At 37.8% G+C, this 17,820-nt stretch overlaps 1 protein-coding gene across 6 annotated transcripts in view; it reads left to right on the forward strand.

Annotated features, from left to right (window-relative positions):
- ADAM23 (ADAM metallopeptidase domain 23) overlaps positions 1 to 17,820 on the forward strand; it is a 270,352-nt gene that overhangs the window by 227,847 nt on the left and 24,685 nt on the right. For 5 of the 6 annotated variants that reach the window (XM_084643108.1, XM_084643111.1, XM_084643107.1 and 2 more), the window contains 5 exons: positions 170 to 233; positions 3,370 to 3,475; positions 5,445 to 5,564; positions 7,822 to 7,990; positions 12,852 to 12,963. In XM_084643108.1, the coding sequence (XP_084499234.1) occupies positions 170 to 233; positions 3,370 to 3,475; positions 5,445 to 5,564; positions 7,822 to 7,990; positions 12,852 to 12,963 (571 nt within the window). Of the gene's footprint in view, positions 1 to 169; positions 234 to 3,369; positions 3,476 to 5,444; positions 5,565 to 7,821; positions 7,991 to 12,851; positions 12,964 to 13,606; positions 13,692 to 17,820 lie in introns of all 6 variants that reach the window. The other variant, XR_014713559.1, reaches the window with a different exon arrangement.

Raw genomic sequence — 17,820 nt, forward strand, 5'->3', positions numbered from 1 at the left:
ACTCCCCCCCATCCCAACACAAACATTGAGGAGAGTATATCCCCATGTATAAACTATAATAATCAAAATGAAAGAGAACTTGTAAAGACAGCTGAAGGACAACATTTGGTTTTAAAAAGAACGTAATATGTTCAGTTTCCCTTCACTAATTTGTTGTATTTTTGTTTAGGGACGTTGCTATAATGGAGAATGCAAGACAAGAGACAATCAGTGCAAATACATTTGGGGAATTAGTAGGTTGACGTTGCCTACCTTAAATATATTTTATTCATATGTATTCTTTAGTTTGTATTATTAGTATTTCCACCTACTGTACTTTCCTCCTTCAGTTAAAAGTTTCCACCGTAGAGCAGAGAAAAAATGTCTGTTGAGATAATATGGGTGACTTGTGATGTCATTTGGTATTTGGGTGCTGTGATATGTTGGGAATCAGGTGGTGATAATTTGCTGTGCTTGTAGATATAGGTAAGGTGAGCAGCATATACTGCAGCTAACTCAGGCCGAAACTCACCAGAAAATATAAAACTAAATTCTACAGGCACGTTAGGTTAATATTTTTGAATAAATATATTTTTTGTCTTCAGAATATTTGTTAATATACCTTAATATAAATGTGTGTGTTTAAAAACTAAATCACACAGATAACTATCAATTCCATCGTCTTCAGGTGAGACATGCACTGGATAATGATTTTGAGCATAAAACAGGAGAACTGAACTACCAGTTTTCAGAGTAGCAGCCGTATTAGTCTGTATTCGCAAAAAGAAAAGGAGGACTTGTGGCACCTTAGAGACTAACAGATTTATTAGAGCATAAGCTTTCGTGAGCTACAGCAATGCATCCCATGAAGTGAGCTGTAGCTCAGGAAAGCTTATGCTCAAATAAATTTGTTAAGTCTCTAAGGTGCCACAAGTCCTCCTTTTCTTTTTGTGAACTACCAGTGTGTCCCAGTCTGTTGCACTCATGCCATTGTGATGTTTGTGTGTGCCAAATTCATCCCAGCTTAAGTGATTGTGGGGGGGGGTGTGGTCTGTGAGAGAGAAAAGAATGTTCCTACCCATTGTGGCGTTAGGAGATTTCCACCTTTTCCTGTCTGTCACAAGCAGCACAAGGTATAGTGCATTTAATGCAGAGCACAATGGGGACAGTAGGTTTAGTGGACTCCTGATACCTTTCCCTCAGCTCGGGGGCAGTACAGTACGTTTTTTTTCTCTAACTCTAAGGTTATATTTTAATTTAAATTATTGAGATTGTCTTTTCTGTGTAAGTGCCTGTGCTGTAACTAATACTTTGTATTTAGTGGTTACTCTTGTTTCATTCTAAATAATGGAGATACTATTTATTTTTAATGAAAGAAAGCCTAAAGGGCTTGTTAATGAGAAATTTTATATAAACTCCATGAGTCTGGAAGGATGTTTATTGGTCCACCCCCAAGCACAGAAAAGTCACATCGCAGACCAAATTCTGAGAACATCTTTTCAGGCTCTGCCTTTGTTCTCTCTTTACTTTCCTCTCTTTCAACCATTTGCCATTATTGTTTGCTCTGCCTCCACACAGCCAGCTTGCTGCTCCTGCCTTTTTCGGTAGGTGAGACTCTGAAAAGGTTTATTCTTAGCGCAAGCATACTAATGTGTGGAAACCCAAAAAGACTAAAGAGAAGAAAGGTGGAAAATGTTCTAGATTGAATGTGGCTCTTCTATCTAATCCTACTTTATTAGGAAAGTTAGGACTTCTCTGCTTACCCTGAAAAATGGTGACAGGTTTCAGAGTAGCAGCTGTGTTAGTCTGTATTCACAAAAAGAAAAGGAGTACTAGTGGCACCTTAGAGACTAAGAAATTTCTTTGAGCATAAGCTTTTGTGAGCTAGAGCTCACTTCATTGGATGCATTCAGTGGAAAATACAGCGGGGAGATTTATATACATAGAGAACATGAGACAATGGGTGTTACCATACACACTGTAAGGAGAGTGATCACTTAAGGTGAGCTATTACCAGCGGGGGGTGGGGACACCTTTTGTAGTGATAATCAAGGTGGGCCATTTCCAACAGCTGACAAGAACATCTGAGGAACAAAAAGAAAAGGATTACTAGTGGCACCTTAGAGACTAACCAATTTATTTGAGCATAAGCTTTCGTGAGCTACAAGCTCATGAAAGCTTATGCTCAAATAAATTGGTTAGTCTCTAAGGTGCCACTAGTACTCTTTTTCTTTTTGCGAATACAGACCAACACAGCTGCTACTCTGAAATCTGAGGAACAGTGGGGGATGGGGGCGGAGGGGAATAAACATGGGGAAATAGTTTTACTTTGTGTAATGACACATCCACTCCCAGTCTTTATTCAAGCTTAAGTTAATTGTATCCAGTTTGCAAATTAATTCCAATTCAGCAGTCTCTCGTTGGAGTCTATTTTTGAAGTTTTTTTGTTGAAGAATTGCAACTTTTAGGTCTGTAATCGAGTGACCAGAGAGATTTGAAGTGTTCTCCAACTGGTTTTTGAATGTTATAACGTCTGATTTGTGTCGTGTCCCCCCGCTCTCCTGCTGGTAATAGCTCACCTTAAGTGATCACTCTCGTTACAGTGTGTATGGTAACACCCATTGTTCATGTTCCCTATGTATATAAATCCCCCCACTGTATTTTCCACTGAATGCATCCGATGAAGTGAGCTCTAGCTCACGAAAGCTTATGCTCAAATAAATTTGTTAGTCTCTAAGGTGACACTAGTACTCCTTTTCTTTTTGAAAAATGGTGAGTTAGTCTCAGATTTATGCTGTTCTCACTTATATTGGTTTTGTATCTGTTTAACTCTGTTACTCCTGATTTACACTGGTATAAGTGAGAGGAGAATCAGGCCTCTTAATTCTTTCCCTGGATACATCAAGAGGCAAATATCTGGTGCTCCAGAGAGATAATCTGATTCTACTCTCACACTAGTATAAATCAGGAGTAACAGCAAGGAAAACAGTTACATTGCACCACTGTAAAACTGATGTAAGTGTGAGCAAAATGAGACCCCCCAGAATATTCAAGTGAAGAACATATACACCGAGGTAGATGTTGTTTAGACAAATCACCGAGAGAGAGTCTCCAGACTGATATTCAGCTCAGATATTGGAATCTGAGTATAAGGTAGGAAATATTTTCCCTTTTCAGCTGCCTGATAGAATTCTGTCTTTTCTTCCCTCTCTTTCCCTCGCTCATTGTGTAAACACAATCTACTCCATAAATTAAAACACAGGATGAAATTTCAGTCATGTGTTTATATTTTCTTGTGGCAGTTGTTTACATATTTTACATTAATTTTATGAAGAGAATATTTGTTGCTGTCAATGTAAAGTACATTCTCTTTTCCCTTTTTCATCAAAGAGGCTACGGGGTCTGACAAATTCTGTTATGAGAAGCTTAATACAGAAGGCACAAAAAAAGGAAACTGTGGAAAGGATGGAGACCAATGGATTCAGTGCAGTAAACAGTAAGTTTAGCTTTGTAGAAACGGTCTAAATACTTTGGGTGAAATTGGCCTAATATTTTTCAGATTTTTTTAATGGACTTTTTCAGCAGTTTGTTTTGCATGGTTTTGAATCCTCCATTTTTTCTTACAAATTTTCAGAACTCCAAAATATTTCACAGATTGGTTTGCAGAATTCCCAGGTGGCTCAAAAATTCACATTTTTGGAATTTCTCACATCTAGATTTTCATGCAGATGTACTGACAATTTGGGCTCATGGAGAGAAGTTAAAGGAGATAGCAGCACAGTGTCATACATTTATAATGTCAGGCAGGGATGTAAATGGCCAAAGATATGCATGCTGGTTCCGCCTCCAGACGTGGCCCAGGAATCTCTGCTAGATCCTGTGATCTCAGGGTAATTCCACACTGTAGCCAGGGGGAAGGGGGAGGGGAAGCTGCAGTGACAGCTTGGTAGAAGTCTGCTCTCACTGAGTGAGTCCATGATCTTCCATCATGTTGGACCTCCTCGCATACAATATGACCAAATATTTGGAAGACACTAGTAGGCCATGGACAACAGTGAGCTCTGAGTGATCTGTGGAAGACAAAGGCTCATCCTACCAGTGTGCATCCAGAGATGACACCAGCTACGGGACATATGTCATAAGTAGCCATAGTGCCCACGGGATAGAGGCAGTTGATATAGTACTAAACTCTTCCTCTGTCTCAACTACTAGTCCTGGCAGTGTAAGCTCCTCCTCTTTACTTCTCCCTATTGTCTTGGGCATATGTTGAACTTCCAAGAAGGGAGTTAGTTGAGAAAGCATATAACTAGAGGTAAAAGACTTATTTGATTTAGCCCTTTTTTTCCAGTTCAGGAATCATTCAGGAGTACTTAGATGTTTATTAATTTATTTACTATTTGTAAGTGATCTGATTAAGTGAACAAATTTTGACCTATGCATGGTTTGTGAACGTGTTCACTACAGCTGTTTGCTGTGTCACATGATATATCTGCTCCTTGGTTGGATGACTGAAACTTTAAAAGTAGGAGAATAATGAATGATGAATACTCTTGTTAATGGGTGAATGAATAGTCATGTGAAGAACAACCATTTCCCGCAACATTCATAATTTAAAAAAAAAAACACCCTAAAAATATTTGCAGGAATGTTTGAAAATAGCTAATAAGGAGCACAAACATGGTCAGACTGAACAGCCATTTGGAATGCATACAGATATTCACATTGTTTTCCCGTATTCATCCAGCTATGTGTGCGACTTCAATGCAAAATTTGGACAGTCCATGCCAGGAAAGCCAGCTTGAGGCTTGTAGGCTATTGTTATTTATTTGTTATAAAGTGGCAGCAGATAAGCCGGTGTCTTTCCCAAGAATGCAGTAGTGCACCCTGAACATTACTGATTCTTCTAATCATTATGATTGTACTGTGATGACATGGGGAATAAAATAAAATACAAAATAAGCAAACTGCATCAACATAGAGTAACCAAACTACCTGAAAAAGCACAATGTAAAACTATGTATAGTTTGTCCACCTGTATGCCCTTTTAAATATTATATTCAAGTATTTTTGTGGAAATAGTTTTTTTGTTCAAACAAAATGGGGAAATGCTGCTATTCATAATTAACCAATTGGTAGAATTTTGTTTCTACTTTTGCAGTTAACACCATCTGCTGGTTATGACTAGCTTCTGCCATCCTTGTTCAAATCTAGTACCTTATTTAGAGTAGTACCACCAAAGTTTGTGGTATTACTCACTGAGTAAGTTATTACTTTATGTGACCAGCTGGTCTTAAGTTATTTTTTGGCAGAAGCTGGTCTTAAGTTATTTATTGCAGTAATATTGTTGGTTTCATGTCTTCATTGCTTTTGACACAACATTTTGTATCTTATAAATATTGCTAATTGTTAGTGTGACTCTATTTGGTAACTTTGTCTTTGTCCCTTTCTTTGTTTTTCTTTTGCAGTGATGTGTTCTGTGGCTTTTTGCTCTGCACTAATCTTAGTCGAGTTCCACGAATTGGTCATCTTCAGGGAGAAATTTCCCCAACCTCTTTTTACCACCAGGGGCGTGTAGTGGACTGCAGGTAAAAGACTATACAGCATACACAAATGGTTTTTCTATCTGTAACCAAACTGGATGGATTAAAAGCTGGCTAACTGATAAGTCTGAAAATGTAATTATTAACTGGGTATCATCAAAGAGGCATGTTTCTAGTGGGTCCCACAGGGTTTGGTTCTTGGCCATATGCTATTTAACCATTTTTATTAATTATTTGGAAGAAAAAATAAAACCATCACTGATAAAGTTTGCAGATGACACAAATATTGGGAGGAGGGGGTAAATAAAGAAGAGGACAGGTTACTGATACAGAGTGATCTGGATCACTTGGCAAGCTGGGCACAAGCAATATAAGTTTTTAAAATTGGCTATATGTACACATTGAGGGACAAAGAACGTAGGCCATACTTACACAATGGAGGACTCTATCCTGAGGATCAATGATTCTGAAAAAGATTTGGGGGTTGTGGTGGATAATCAGCTGAACACAACCTCCTAGTGTGATGCTGTGGCCAAAAGAGCTAATGCAATCCTTGGATGCATAAATAGGGGAATCTCAAGTAGAAGTGGAGAGATTATTTTAGCTGTGTTTGGTGCTGATGGAATACTGTGTCCTGGTCTGGTGTCTACAATTCAAGAAGGGTGTTGATAAATTGGAGAAGTCAAAGAGGAGACACAAAAATGATTAAAGGTTTGGAAAACATGTCTTTATAGTGATAGATTGTGGTTCTTGAGTCTATTTCCCTTAACAAAGAGAAGGTTAAGGGATGACCTGATCAGCCTTCAGGTACTTACAGGGGGAACACATATTTAATAATAGGCTCTTCAATCTATTAGAGAAAGGTAGAACATGATTCAGTGTCTGGAAACTGAAGCTAGACAAATGCAGACTGGAAATAAGGTGTAAATTTTTGACGGTGAGGGTAATTAACCACTGGACCAATTTACCAAGGATCATGGTGGGTTCTCTATTATGGACAATTTTAAAACCAAGATTGGATGTTTTTCTAAAAGGTATGCTCTAGGAATTACTTTGGGGAAGTTTTATGGCTGAGGGCTGGTCTACATTGAAAAGTTACATCAGCATAGCTACGTCTTTCAGGGGTGTAAAGAATCCACAGCCTTGAGAGACGTCGTTAAGCTGACCCTAACCCCCAGTGCAGACAGTGCTAGATCAACAGAAGAATTATACAGTGACAGGAGAGCTCGATTACATACAGCAACAGGAGAACCTCTCCCACTGCTGTAGTCTCTACAATGAAGTGCTACCACAGAGCTGCAGCTGTGCTGCTGTAGTGTCTTAAGTGTAGACATAACCTGTGCTATCCAGGAAGTCAGACTAGATAATCACAATGGTTCCTTCTGACCTTGGAATTTAGGAAGCTATGAAAAAGATAAAGATAAAAAATTTAAACAGCTAAATTTAAATTTGTTAGAGGTAAAAATCACTATTTTAAATGGTATTTCTCCTTTTATTAAAAATCACTGATATTCTCCATTTAAGCGTTGAAATGCACGTGGAGACTCTTGAGACTGGTATCAAACCTTACCGTGGAACATCACATTGCTCTTCCATGAAGTTTAAGAATTATAATCCAGAAGAGCAAAAGATCCATATATAAGACTTCATGGTTTTGAGCAGTACTATCTCAGCAAGAGGAATTATTTGTTTTATATGAATGATTGTGGTAGGAGGAAATCTTTAGTTATCATTTAATTGGTCAGAGGATAGGCACGTTTTTATCGTCTTGCATGCAGATTACTGGATGGGTGCTTTTAAAAAATTTAAATAAAATTTGATGATTAAGAATGCTAAAAGTAACAAAGAATACTCTCTTGTGTGTATATACACAACTATTCTCCTCCATATTTACTCCCTGTTCCCATTTGAGGTTAGAGTTAAAGCATGAAACATTTCTCATAAAATATGCATAAATCTATATACATGAACTACTATTTCTAGAAATATCATTCTGTGGTATGAAAAAAAGAAATATCATTCTGTGGTATGGATATGTAATCTAAGATCAAATTAAGATTGCATGTCAATACCTAGAATTCTTCTCTATGTTACCAGCTACTTCATGTCAGTGCTACTGTGAGAATTGTGCGATTAATAGAAAAAATGTGGTGTGAATTTGTGCATACCATATTCTTTCCTCTAGTGTGCTGTGGAGTGAAGAAGTTATAGGGCTTTTAACATCCCTACCTTTATTGTGTTTTAATATCTTTAAAAGGCTCTAGTCATAATATTAATAGTATTTTAAAACTTCTTCTCCTAGTGGTGCTCATGTGCTTTTAGATGACGATACAGATTTGGGATATGTGGAAGATGGAGCTCCATGTGGCCCTCACATGATGTGTCTAGACAGGAAGTGCCTACCAATTCAGTCCTTGAACATAAGCAGCTGCCCTATTGGTTCTAATGGAAAAATCTGTTCAAATCATGGGGTAAGTCCATATCCGTGGGACAGCAGATAAGCTCTGTCCATACTTCCAATATAAACAGGGCCTAATGTACAGTGTTGTGTACTGTACCTAAAATCTTCAGTAAGACCTTCTGATTTCCTGAATACACAAGTGTTGGATTTTGTGACATACTTTAATTCTATGACAGTGTGAGAGGCATAGAGAACAGTTGAGAAAACAAGGTTTTTAAATTATGTGACACAATTCACTGCAGTTTTCACGTTAATATTTAGAGTGGGATTTTCAAAAGCACTTATAGCTGGCTTGTGCTCCCACTGAAGTCAATAGTAAACTCCAGTACTATAAAAACCTCCCTAATGTTTCACCACACATTTCAAACCTCTGAATAATTTCAGTTTGCCACAGAATCCAGTATTAATGCTGCAGAAATTCAGGGTTCTTGCCCTAAAATTTAGAACCAGTATGGCATAGCCAGTGTTCTGGGCTGCTTGAAGAGACTGTGAAAGCCCTACAGTACCATCTAGATGCTAGGTCTTTAGGATGGTGGTAGCAGAAATAAGTGGGACAAGGGCATGGGACCTGAGTAGGATTGGAGCAGATCGGAAAGCACCAGCAAGAGGGAATAGGAAGACATTCAGTGGTGCTCCAGAAAGGCGGCCGGAGAAAAGTAGACCACACTGAGCAAGTTCATCTTTCAGGATGGATCATGTTTCACTTTGAATGTATGGGGAAACAAATGAGCAGTATTCACGGTTGTGTCATGATCTGAAGCCTGATTAACTCCTTTTGGTAAGGTGTCTATACCTCCTTGAAATTGGATTAAGATCCATTGGTGCAAATAACTTTGCCTGTCTATGTCAGGGATTGCATCTGTGCAGCAACACTGATAGCTTGCCACCTCAGGCCATAGCCAAGGAAAATCTCCCATGTAGACAAGACCTGAAAATGGCATCTTCTTACTTGTGCTTCTTGTGTTCATTCACTCATACTGGTCCTCACCTCCTTTAGCAACACTAATTTATTTATTCTCCACGGATTCTTTTTACATGCAGTACACTTCCTCTTAACATAAACCTATATCCCTCTGTTCCCATTTATTAACCTTAATTTGATAGAATTTAGTAGGATACCTCTTAATCACCTCAGACTCTCCCAGATAAATAATCCCAATATTGTGTCATATGTGAGCCTTCCGTTTCCATTTATTGTCCCTATTGCATTGTGCTGGTCAGGAAGCTCCAAAGGTAGTAACCAGCGCTTGTTACATTAATAACTCCATTTTCCTAGGACTGTTAATATGTACTCTTAATACAAAACATCAGGCTATTTAATCCTCTTAGCCTTCCTCGCTGCTACATTGTACTCTGGACTGAAAATATGAATGTTGACCCTCTGCTTTTGCAGATTGTCTTCTTCTGCCTAATTAAAGAAGTCATTACTGTTTAAACCAGGGGTTCCCAAACGTCTTTCTTGGAGGTCCATCTGAGCTGCAGCAGTAGGCACTGCAGCCCATTAACACTTCTTGAGGGAAATTATAAAATTTAATTACACACACTAGAACTGTAAATACAGCGTACATGTTTTATTTTCATTTTAATGGAAACAGTTGTAAATATAGAAAACCCTGGCAATGTGCACTCAAAGAAATGCTTCAAGATCTTTGACACCAAACACTTTTAGGAAAATGACACTTTTAAAAAAACGCTGAGCGAAATGTGGTGTTCAAACAAGGAAAACACACTGTATAAATGTACAGCATATAAACCTGAATAAGCAACACAATGTTAACAAAATTGTTAAGACATGTTATTTGAAACAAAATAGTTGTCCAACTTTAAACACTGTTTTCAATTTTTTTAGTATATCATCTAAATTTCTGTGCTGTGTAAGTAAAGACCCAACCCTACTCTCAACTAATTAGAAAAGAATCAAATATTGTAATTAAAAATATAAAATAATAGTTTATAATATAACACACTGAGGCAATGGGTCCTCCTCCAATCCAGTAAAGGAAAATCCAGACTTCAAGAACGTGTCACTATATCTTCTTACGACTTCCTTTATTTTTTTTTGGCTGGCTCATTTTTGTGTAGATGTAGATGGTCTGGGACTCTCATTGTCTTCTCCGCCAGTGCACCCTCTCATTTTTAAAATAAAATCGATCCATGTCAGATTAAAATACTGCTTGCCATTTTTTACAGTTGTAAATGGCAGACTGTTTGTACATTGCTAGGTTACCTTGCAGCAAAACACACCATTGTATGCGCAAGAATTAAACTTGACATACAGTACCGCAGCTTATTTTTTAAAAATAATTTTTTTCTATACTCTGTCCAGCATATACAGCTCAAAGCATTACATTTATATAGCTTTTATTTAGATTACACAAGTCACTTGGAGTCAAAGATTTCCTAAGACTGAGCTTGACTGGAGAATTCAGTCATGCCGGTAGACCATCCAGGACTGTGTCAAGGTGGGCTGAGGCCACATTTTGGGAACCCCTGGTTTAAACTACACTTAGTTTTGACATTATTTCCACCCTACCACATCAGTTTACACTGAGGGATGTTATGCTTCATAGTTCGCCTCTGAGTCTATTTGACTAAGTTATCAAGTGTCTTAACTATTGATCAAACACTTCATTTTTCTGGCTAGTTGTGCTCCCCACCATACACACCGTTTTTGTTTGTTTGTTTTTTAAAGGAGAGCAGGGCCAACAAGGGATAAGAGACTGCTATAATTTCTACAGATATGCGCCATAGAGGACTAGACTCTATATTAGGAAGTTGTTTTCTTATTATGGGAAAGATTCATATGGGAAGAGAATCCCTAAAGGGAGACAGACTGAAAGGAGGGTGAATTGGGTTCAGAGCGAAGGAGAAAGAAAGAAAGGCACAGAGACCGAGGGCAATATAGGAGTTAAGAAAGGGATCCAGACATTCTCTTGACAACTTTGAATTTTTTTCCACATTCCTATTGTGCCTTTGCTAATTCGAATTTTCAGTTCAACAAACCTTTCTTACAAGTAAGATTAAAGTTATCTTTATCCTTCTTGATAAGCTTCTTTAGTGAATATTACAGGATGCAGAATGAGATAAAGGTATAAACAAAAATTACATGGCTTATTTACTTTTGATCGTCAGCATTGTACCGTCTGTCAACTTGGTTAAGCATTATCTATAGACTGTGTAGTCTATAGTTTTTATACATTATGTACCAGTTGATTAGGTACCTCTATTGATGACTAACTGCCCTTCTAATCTTGTTGATCAAAATTTCATTCTTTCTATCTTTAACTGCTTTTCCACAACACCTTCCTTCAATCACTTTCCTCAGCAACTTAACTCCATCTCTAATTTCTTTTACCATTGTCCATTATTGCTTAGTATTTTAAATTTTATGGGTTTGGTAGGAGTTCATATTTATTACAAGTGTAATGTAATTTTTGGTGGGTTTAAGCCCAAATTTTCACAGAGGTATCCTTCTAAGTGCAGTCTTAAAGTGAATCTCTGGCCTATTCTGCTGGAGGATAGACTGACACCACCAGCCTGGAAGAATGAGGAAGAAACTGTCAGTTGAAACTCAGAATTCCCCCTCTCTCTTACATTGGAACAAGTTGCCTAAGGAAGTATGAAGTCCAAAGTTTGAAAGTGGTTCTGATTACAATGATCAGTTTGAAAATGGATACATAAAATAAGTAACTTAATTTGTGTCCCCCTTTCCCAGCTTCATGAAAAGAGCAAATTAATAAGGGCTAGACTATGGCTTCACCAAATGCCTCATCCACCCAGACCCAAGATCTCTGTTGCCCATGAATAAAAACAAGGGTTCTTAGAGCCCCCTATACCCCTGCAATGGTGAGAGTCCACGGGACAGTTGAGCTGTAATGGAGTCTTCTACTCTTGCCATGCTATCTTCTGAGTTTATCTACCTGGGAAATTAAAATAAAACTAAGAACTTGATATACCTGTGTCTTGGGGTTTACAGCTTACCACTGTGGCACCTCCTTCTGGCTGTATCTCGGGATTACCTCTTGACCAGTCTGATGCCTCCTCCTTTGGTTGCTCACCCTGTGTCCCCATCTTTCCTCTTTACTTGATTGCTCCCTCTTTGTAACTCAGGGTGCTCCCGCTTCATGGCTTGTCCTTCTGGCCAAGTCACTATAGTTTTTCCCTTCCAGGGTATCAAAGGATCTCTGTATGAACTGTCTCAGGCAGTCCTCCAATTCACTGCCCAGACTGTGCCACTTCCCTAGTGGCTGGGAGGGGAACCCAGGCCTGCCCAGTACTCCAGGTTCCAAGGATCTCTGAGTCAGTAGTCAAGCTCGGAACCATCCCAAACCTAGCAGCCATTTCCCCAAACCTTTTTCTACTTCTCCTCTTTCAGGCTTCCTTCTCCTACATTTCTATAGGTATTTCCTTTTCTCAGGGCCTGGATCCCCAGGGCTTCTACTCTCCTGGGTTTTTCCCCTTCTCCTTTTTAAGCACAGAGAGCAACTGGAGGCTTGCACATGGCAGCCCCTTCTGCTCTCACTGCTTAGCCTTATTCCAGCCCCACCTGCTGCTTCTCCTAGGCTCTGCCCCATCCTGAATCAGTGCTTGCTCATCAAACCTCACTCTTCCTCTGTGTGCCCTATCAGTTACGTAACTCCTCCCCAGCCACATTAATGTTTCCTGGGCTAGTGTGGGGTGAACACTCCACCCTAACCTGCTATGTACTTGATGAGGTTATTGATTTTTTGAACTTTCTAAACAATCATTCTTGTTATAGTATCTGTTGTGGTAAATTTTATCCTGTGTATCTTATAACTTATTTCTAACATATGCTGAATAACCTCAATCAAAAGTATTTTAAAAACAGTTATTTTCATTTTCTTTTCTAGGTGTGTAGTAATGAAGCCACTTGCATCTGTAATTTCTCCTGGGCAGGGACAGACTGCAGTATTGATGACCCTATCAGGGATACTCCCAGCAAGAAGGATGAAGGACCTAAGGGTTTGTGTGATTTCAGTTGCAATATTTAGTACATGTTTAGATTATTCTTCTCTATTAGCACCAGTAGAATTAACATGTGGGAAAGGAGGGTATAACCCTGTCATTCAGAATCAAACCCTTGAGAATATTAAAACTATGCCTCTCAGAGAAGGTATATGCATGTTAATTTTAAGACTGTTTGTGAATATACTTTGACTTTTATAAATCCAGATCCCATTCCTAGAAAGATATGAACCCAGACATTTGGTTCATCCCAATTTCCCCCCTTTATTCTGTCCTTTAATAGCCATCTTCATAATTAAAACCTACATTTACTAGACTTCAACATTTATGGCCACATAGTGAGTTTATTATGTATCCTTTAGTAGAGATTTTCCAGTTGCTGATGTTCCTTGACTGTTCCATGCTGTTCCTGAGAGCTAGGACATAATGAAGGGGAAAACGAAGCCTCCCTTGTACAAAAGTTTCTTTTACAGTTATCTTGACTGTAAAGGGGGCTTCAACTCATTGTGGATCTGGAAGAGTGCTTAGAAAGCTTGACCTCCTAAGAATCAGAATTCAGTGGGAAAGAAAATAAAATATATTAGGAACTGTTATTTTCTCACACTGTTATTACTGTCTTCTACTTTTGCATGTTTAATAGATGCCTCATTGACTGTATAAGAAGTAGAAAAACCTAGAGGAACTATTAGGGAAATACTCTTCAGAAATACTTTTCACATGGAAAGGTATGCACTTGAAATTGTGGCTCCCCACCTCCTCCAAAACCCAAATCACTAGATTGGCAAGAAATACATCAAAATTGTACAGTCCAAGCAACATCCTAACTGTCTGTGGAAAACCAAAGTGGAATAGATATTCTCTTTCTTAGGGAACCTTTAGAGGTGCATCCTTCCCCACCACCAAACATCATAGGGCTGTCTAGTTTCTACCTCACCTAGCATAGCTCCCTGCCCTCTCCGCTCCCCTAGAGCCTTCCTGACTCTGTGAAGAGCCATCTGCAAGGAATTAGTAAGGGGAGTCCTCCTTTCTGTGCAGAAGGGTGAGATGGAGCTCCTGTTGTAGCATTTAAGAGTAATACTTGTCTTGCAGATGCATTAGACAAGAAACAATAAAAATAATAAAAAGACACCCTTGTTTAATTTATAAACAAGTCTAAAGACAAGTAGAGAAGTTCATCTGGTCACCTAGATCAAATCACTATACTACAAACTTTATTTTTTACTTTCAAAATGGAAAAGCCATTCTAGAAATTAATATGCCAACTCTGAGACATTCTAGGAAAATATCTTTGTGGATAGATACCACCAATGATATTAATGACTAAGATTGTATCAGCAGATACGGAAAATGGATTACTATAATACAATACGATGGCTATATTGAAAAAATAAACTTGATATAGTTTTTCTTTTTAGTTTATTTTGATACAAGAATGGGTCATAAGGAGAATTGACACTTTTTTAAAAATTTGTGGCAATATTAGTTTATTGGAAGTTGAATCCCCAAGAGACTCATGACAGAGAATTGGACATTGACTACTTTCTACAGTTTATTTTGGTGTGTTAATAGAGAAATCCAATTGGGAAAAGGTATCAGGAAGTGTAAAGAAATAGTTTTCTGCAATGATATAAAACTCTAAAGTTCTTGAGCACTTCCTATTAAGATTTTCTTTTTATTACTAAAATTACATAACTCACATGTCAGCATACAAACAACAGACATGAACTAAAATGCTTTCTATATTTCTTTAGCACAAAATGTGAGTTCCATAACATTGCAGAAGCAGGAAACTCAATTTTCTCAAGATTCAGATAACACAGATTCAATTGTGAGAACATCACAGCTAGATTAACTCCAGTGTCACAAAATGTCATCTAGTATGACCACAGGTTTAAAAAACATGCTAGGATTATTGCACTCTGACTCACAAAATCAATACAGGGAAAAATACATGAAATAAGAGCCTTTACAAATCTGATGATAGACACCTCAGTGGAATTCATCTCAAACTTTCCATTTTTACTTTTTTGGTTGCAAATACTACACTTCAATATATCAGTGTTCTAAGAGGTTAACTTCTCTTAGAATGGGATGTAGTGATCTCTCTTGCCCATTTCTCTTGTCTTTCAAATGTAACTTACTTCCAGAAGGCACGGAAGTCTGGAAAAACAGCTCCAAAGTATTGTATTATATTTTTCTACAATGTAAGAAGTCATGGGTTCACTTAATTTAGAATTTATCCGAGGAGTTAGAAGTATTGGTTCCTCCAAATTCTGACATCTGACACTTCAGATATCTGGAGGCTGGGTGTGAGAGAGATTTCTAACCTTAACTCTGATGCTTGTTCAAGAATTTTTTTAAAAAAAAATTAAGTCCAGAAATCTTCTGCAGCTTCAATATCTTTAAAAAATGTTAACAGCACCTTTCCACCTACTCCCTGGCTTACGCCATTCATGGACAAAGAGATTGACCGCTTTCTTAGTGTTTGTCTACACGAACAATTGGACGGTAGCAAGCTGGGGGTCTGAATCTGCCCCACACTGCCCTGCCATGGTCTAACTGCCCATGTGCACACACCCTGCTGAGACACACGACCAGTTTGTTAATGCACTTTGAGCAGGCTAGAGCAGCATAGTCACACCCAGCTTACCATGGTCTAATTCTTCGGGTAGACAAGCTCTTAGGAGTATATTCTTATGATGATGAAAGTAGTTATATGCATAATGTCCTTTCCATTAAAATGAGAATATTCCTTTGGAATAGATACCCTCCTAGTTAAGGGGAAAACAAAATGTAGATTAATTAGAATTCTCATACTGATTGATATTGACAAGGACTGAGCTGAAGGAAGAGTTGCAGTAAAAGTCAGTCGTTCTCTTTGAAGAATTTAACAAAATTGGAGAATGTTAATTTTTTCTGACTTCAGTTTTTTACCGTGTTTTCTAGTGCTGAAACATGCCCTTAAGTAGCATAAGAGCAGATAACTATTTGGGGGAAGGTTGCCAACGCTTTCTTCTGAGATGTGAAAATTCATATAATTAACAGTTTTTCACACCATAAATCCCTACATTTTTCTTATTATGATCGGTATTATGTATAGCTAACATATTGCTTGCTTTTTCTTTATTCTGTTATGATAATTGATGATTGATTGCTGCTCCTGTTGCACTTCTGTTTTTCTTTTCAGACCTTTACATCATCTATCAGTTGCTTTTTCCTCTTTACTATATTTAAGGATTTAAAAAAATCAGTGGTCATTTATTATTTTAGAATTAATTCACATTGATGTTATGAGCTCATCTAAAGTCAGAAACCTACTGTATCCTGCAGTGGCAGACCAAGAATATAGTATTGCAGGACAGTAGCAATTTTTGGAAGTGAAGGAAACTTGGAGCTACTTACAGTATTGGATCCTGTTCTTGAAGTCAGTGGGACTCCTTGCACACACAGGCATCTTCCTGTGCAGATTCATTTGTAGGATTGGACTTTGGCTTGATTTAACTGTATTATACTTGAACCATAAATTTAAGTATATGAAACAGACTGAAGTTTGACTGTCTAAAACACACCTTCTTTGAAGTGAAACTGTATTACTTGCAAAATCTCTATCATTAAAGCTAGAATAATAGGTAATCATTAGATTTACAGAGACTCATGCCTGTGTGAGTTCAGTGAGTCAGCTACAGTCTACTACTATTGAATTTAATCTTTTAGAATATGGGAAGTATACAGGCAATTTTTCTTGTCTCAAAGGAGAGTTCTTCTCTGTGTCTGAAAAATAAATCCCTGTGTAGTAAGAGAGCATCAGCAAATAGAAAATACTGAAATCTCAAATCATTGCCTAAAAAGCACTTTTTATTATAAATGATTCCTCTTATAACTGCTGTTACATGTGTCTAAAATATATAATTTTTAATCCAGCCCCCTCACCAAAAAAAATAAATAAATCAGTCCAGTTTAGGAAAGCTTTACTGTTTAAGTAATACAGATACTCTCATCCATTAATAATCTGTTTGGGGAAAAAAAATCCCTCAACAAAAAATTTCAAAACAAAACAGTTTTTATTTGGATTTGACTTACAATTTCATTTTTAATTTACTTTAAAAATTGTTTTTTATTTTTCCCCCTTTCTCTTCCTTTTTTCCCCACTGACTGCAATAGAATGAATGACATGTAGGGACTTTGTTTGTCTGTTTCCCTCCCACACACACTTCTTGATTTCCCCCTACTTTGTTTTCCTTTTCCACTCTGTAAATTTATAAACTTCTCCAACTTCTAAAAAGTAAAGAGTGGCAAAAGGAAAAATGGAACACTGTAACTTTGAAGAAATTTTGAAAAATTAGAGGCAATTTTATTTTCCTTTTGCTATTCTGTAACTTTTCAGAACATCTCCAATTTTGGAAAAGTTATAGAGTGCATAAAAGGAAAAAAGCAGTGATGGTAGGGGAACCAACAAAAACTTTGGATGAGGTACTAGCCTGAGACCTGGGTTCAGTTCTCTTCTTGCCACAGATTTCCTGTATGGTGTTGGTCAGATTACTTAATCTCTCTGTGCCTTCCTTTCCTTTCTGTAAAATGGAGATAACTCTTCCGTATCTCACAGATAAATACATTAAAGATTGTAAGGTGATCAGATAGTGTGGTAATGGGAGAGTCATAGATAGTTTAGGGGACCTTAGAGAAAGAGAGATAAAACCCCATTATATTGGAATGACTGAGGCCTCCTGCAGTAAAACCCACAGGAGAGAGACAGAAGGCCCAGGAAGCTCTTCAAAATTCAGCTCACAAATTTTCTCTTTAATACTTCCATCAAGGAGAGGGGTTTGTGGGTGGGCTGCATAAGAGGCAGGAGAT

Source organism: Lepidochelys olivacea (assembly GCF_965140295.1).
Source record: "Lepidochelys olivacea isolate rLepOli2 genome assembly, chromosome: 11".
Classification (NCBI taxonomy): domain Eukaryota; kingdom Metazoa; phylum Chordata; order Testudines; family Cheloniidae; genus Lepidochelys; species Lepidochelys olivacea.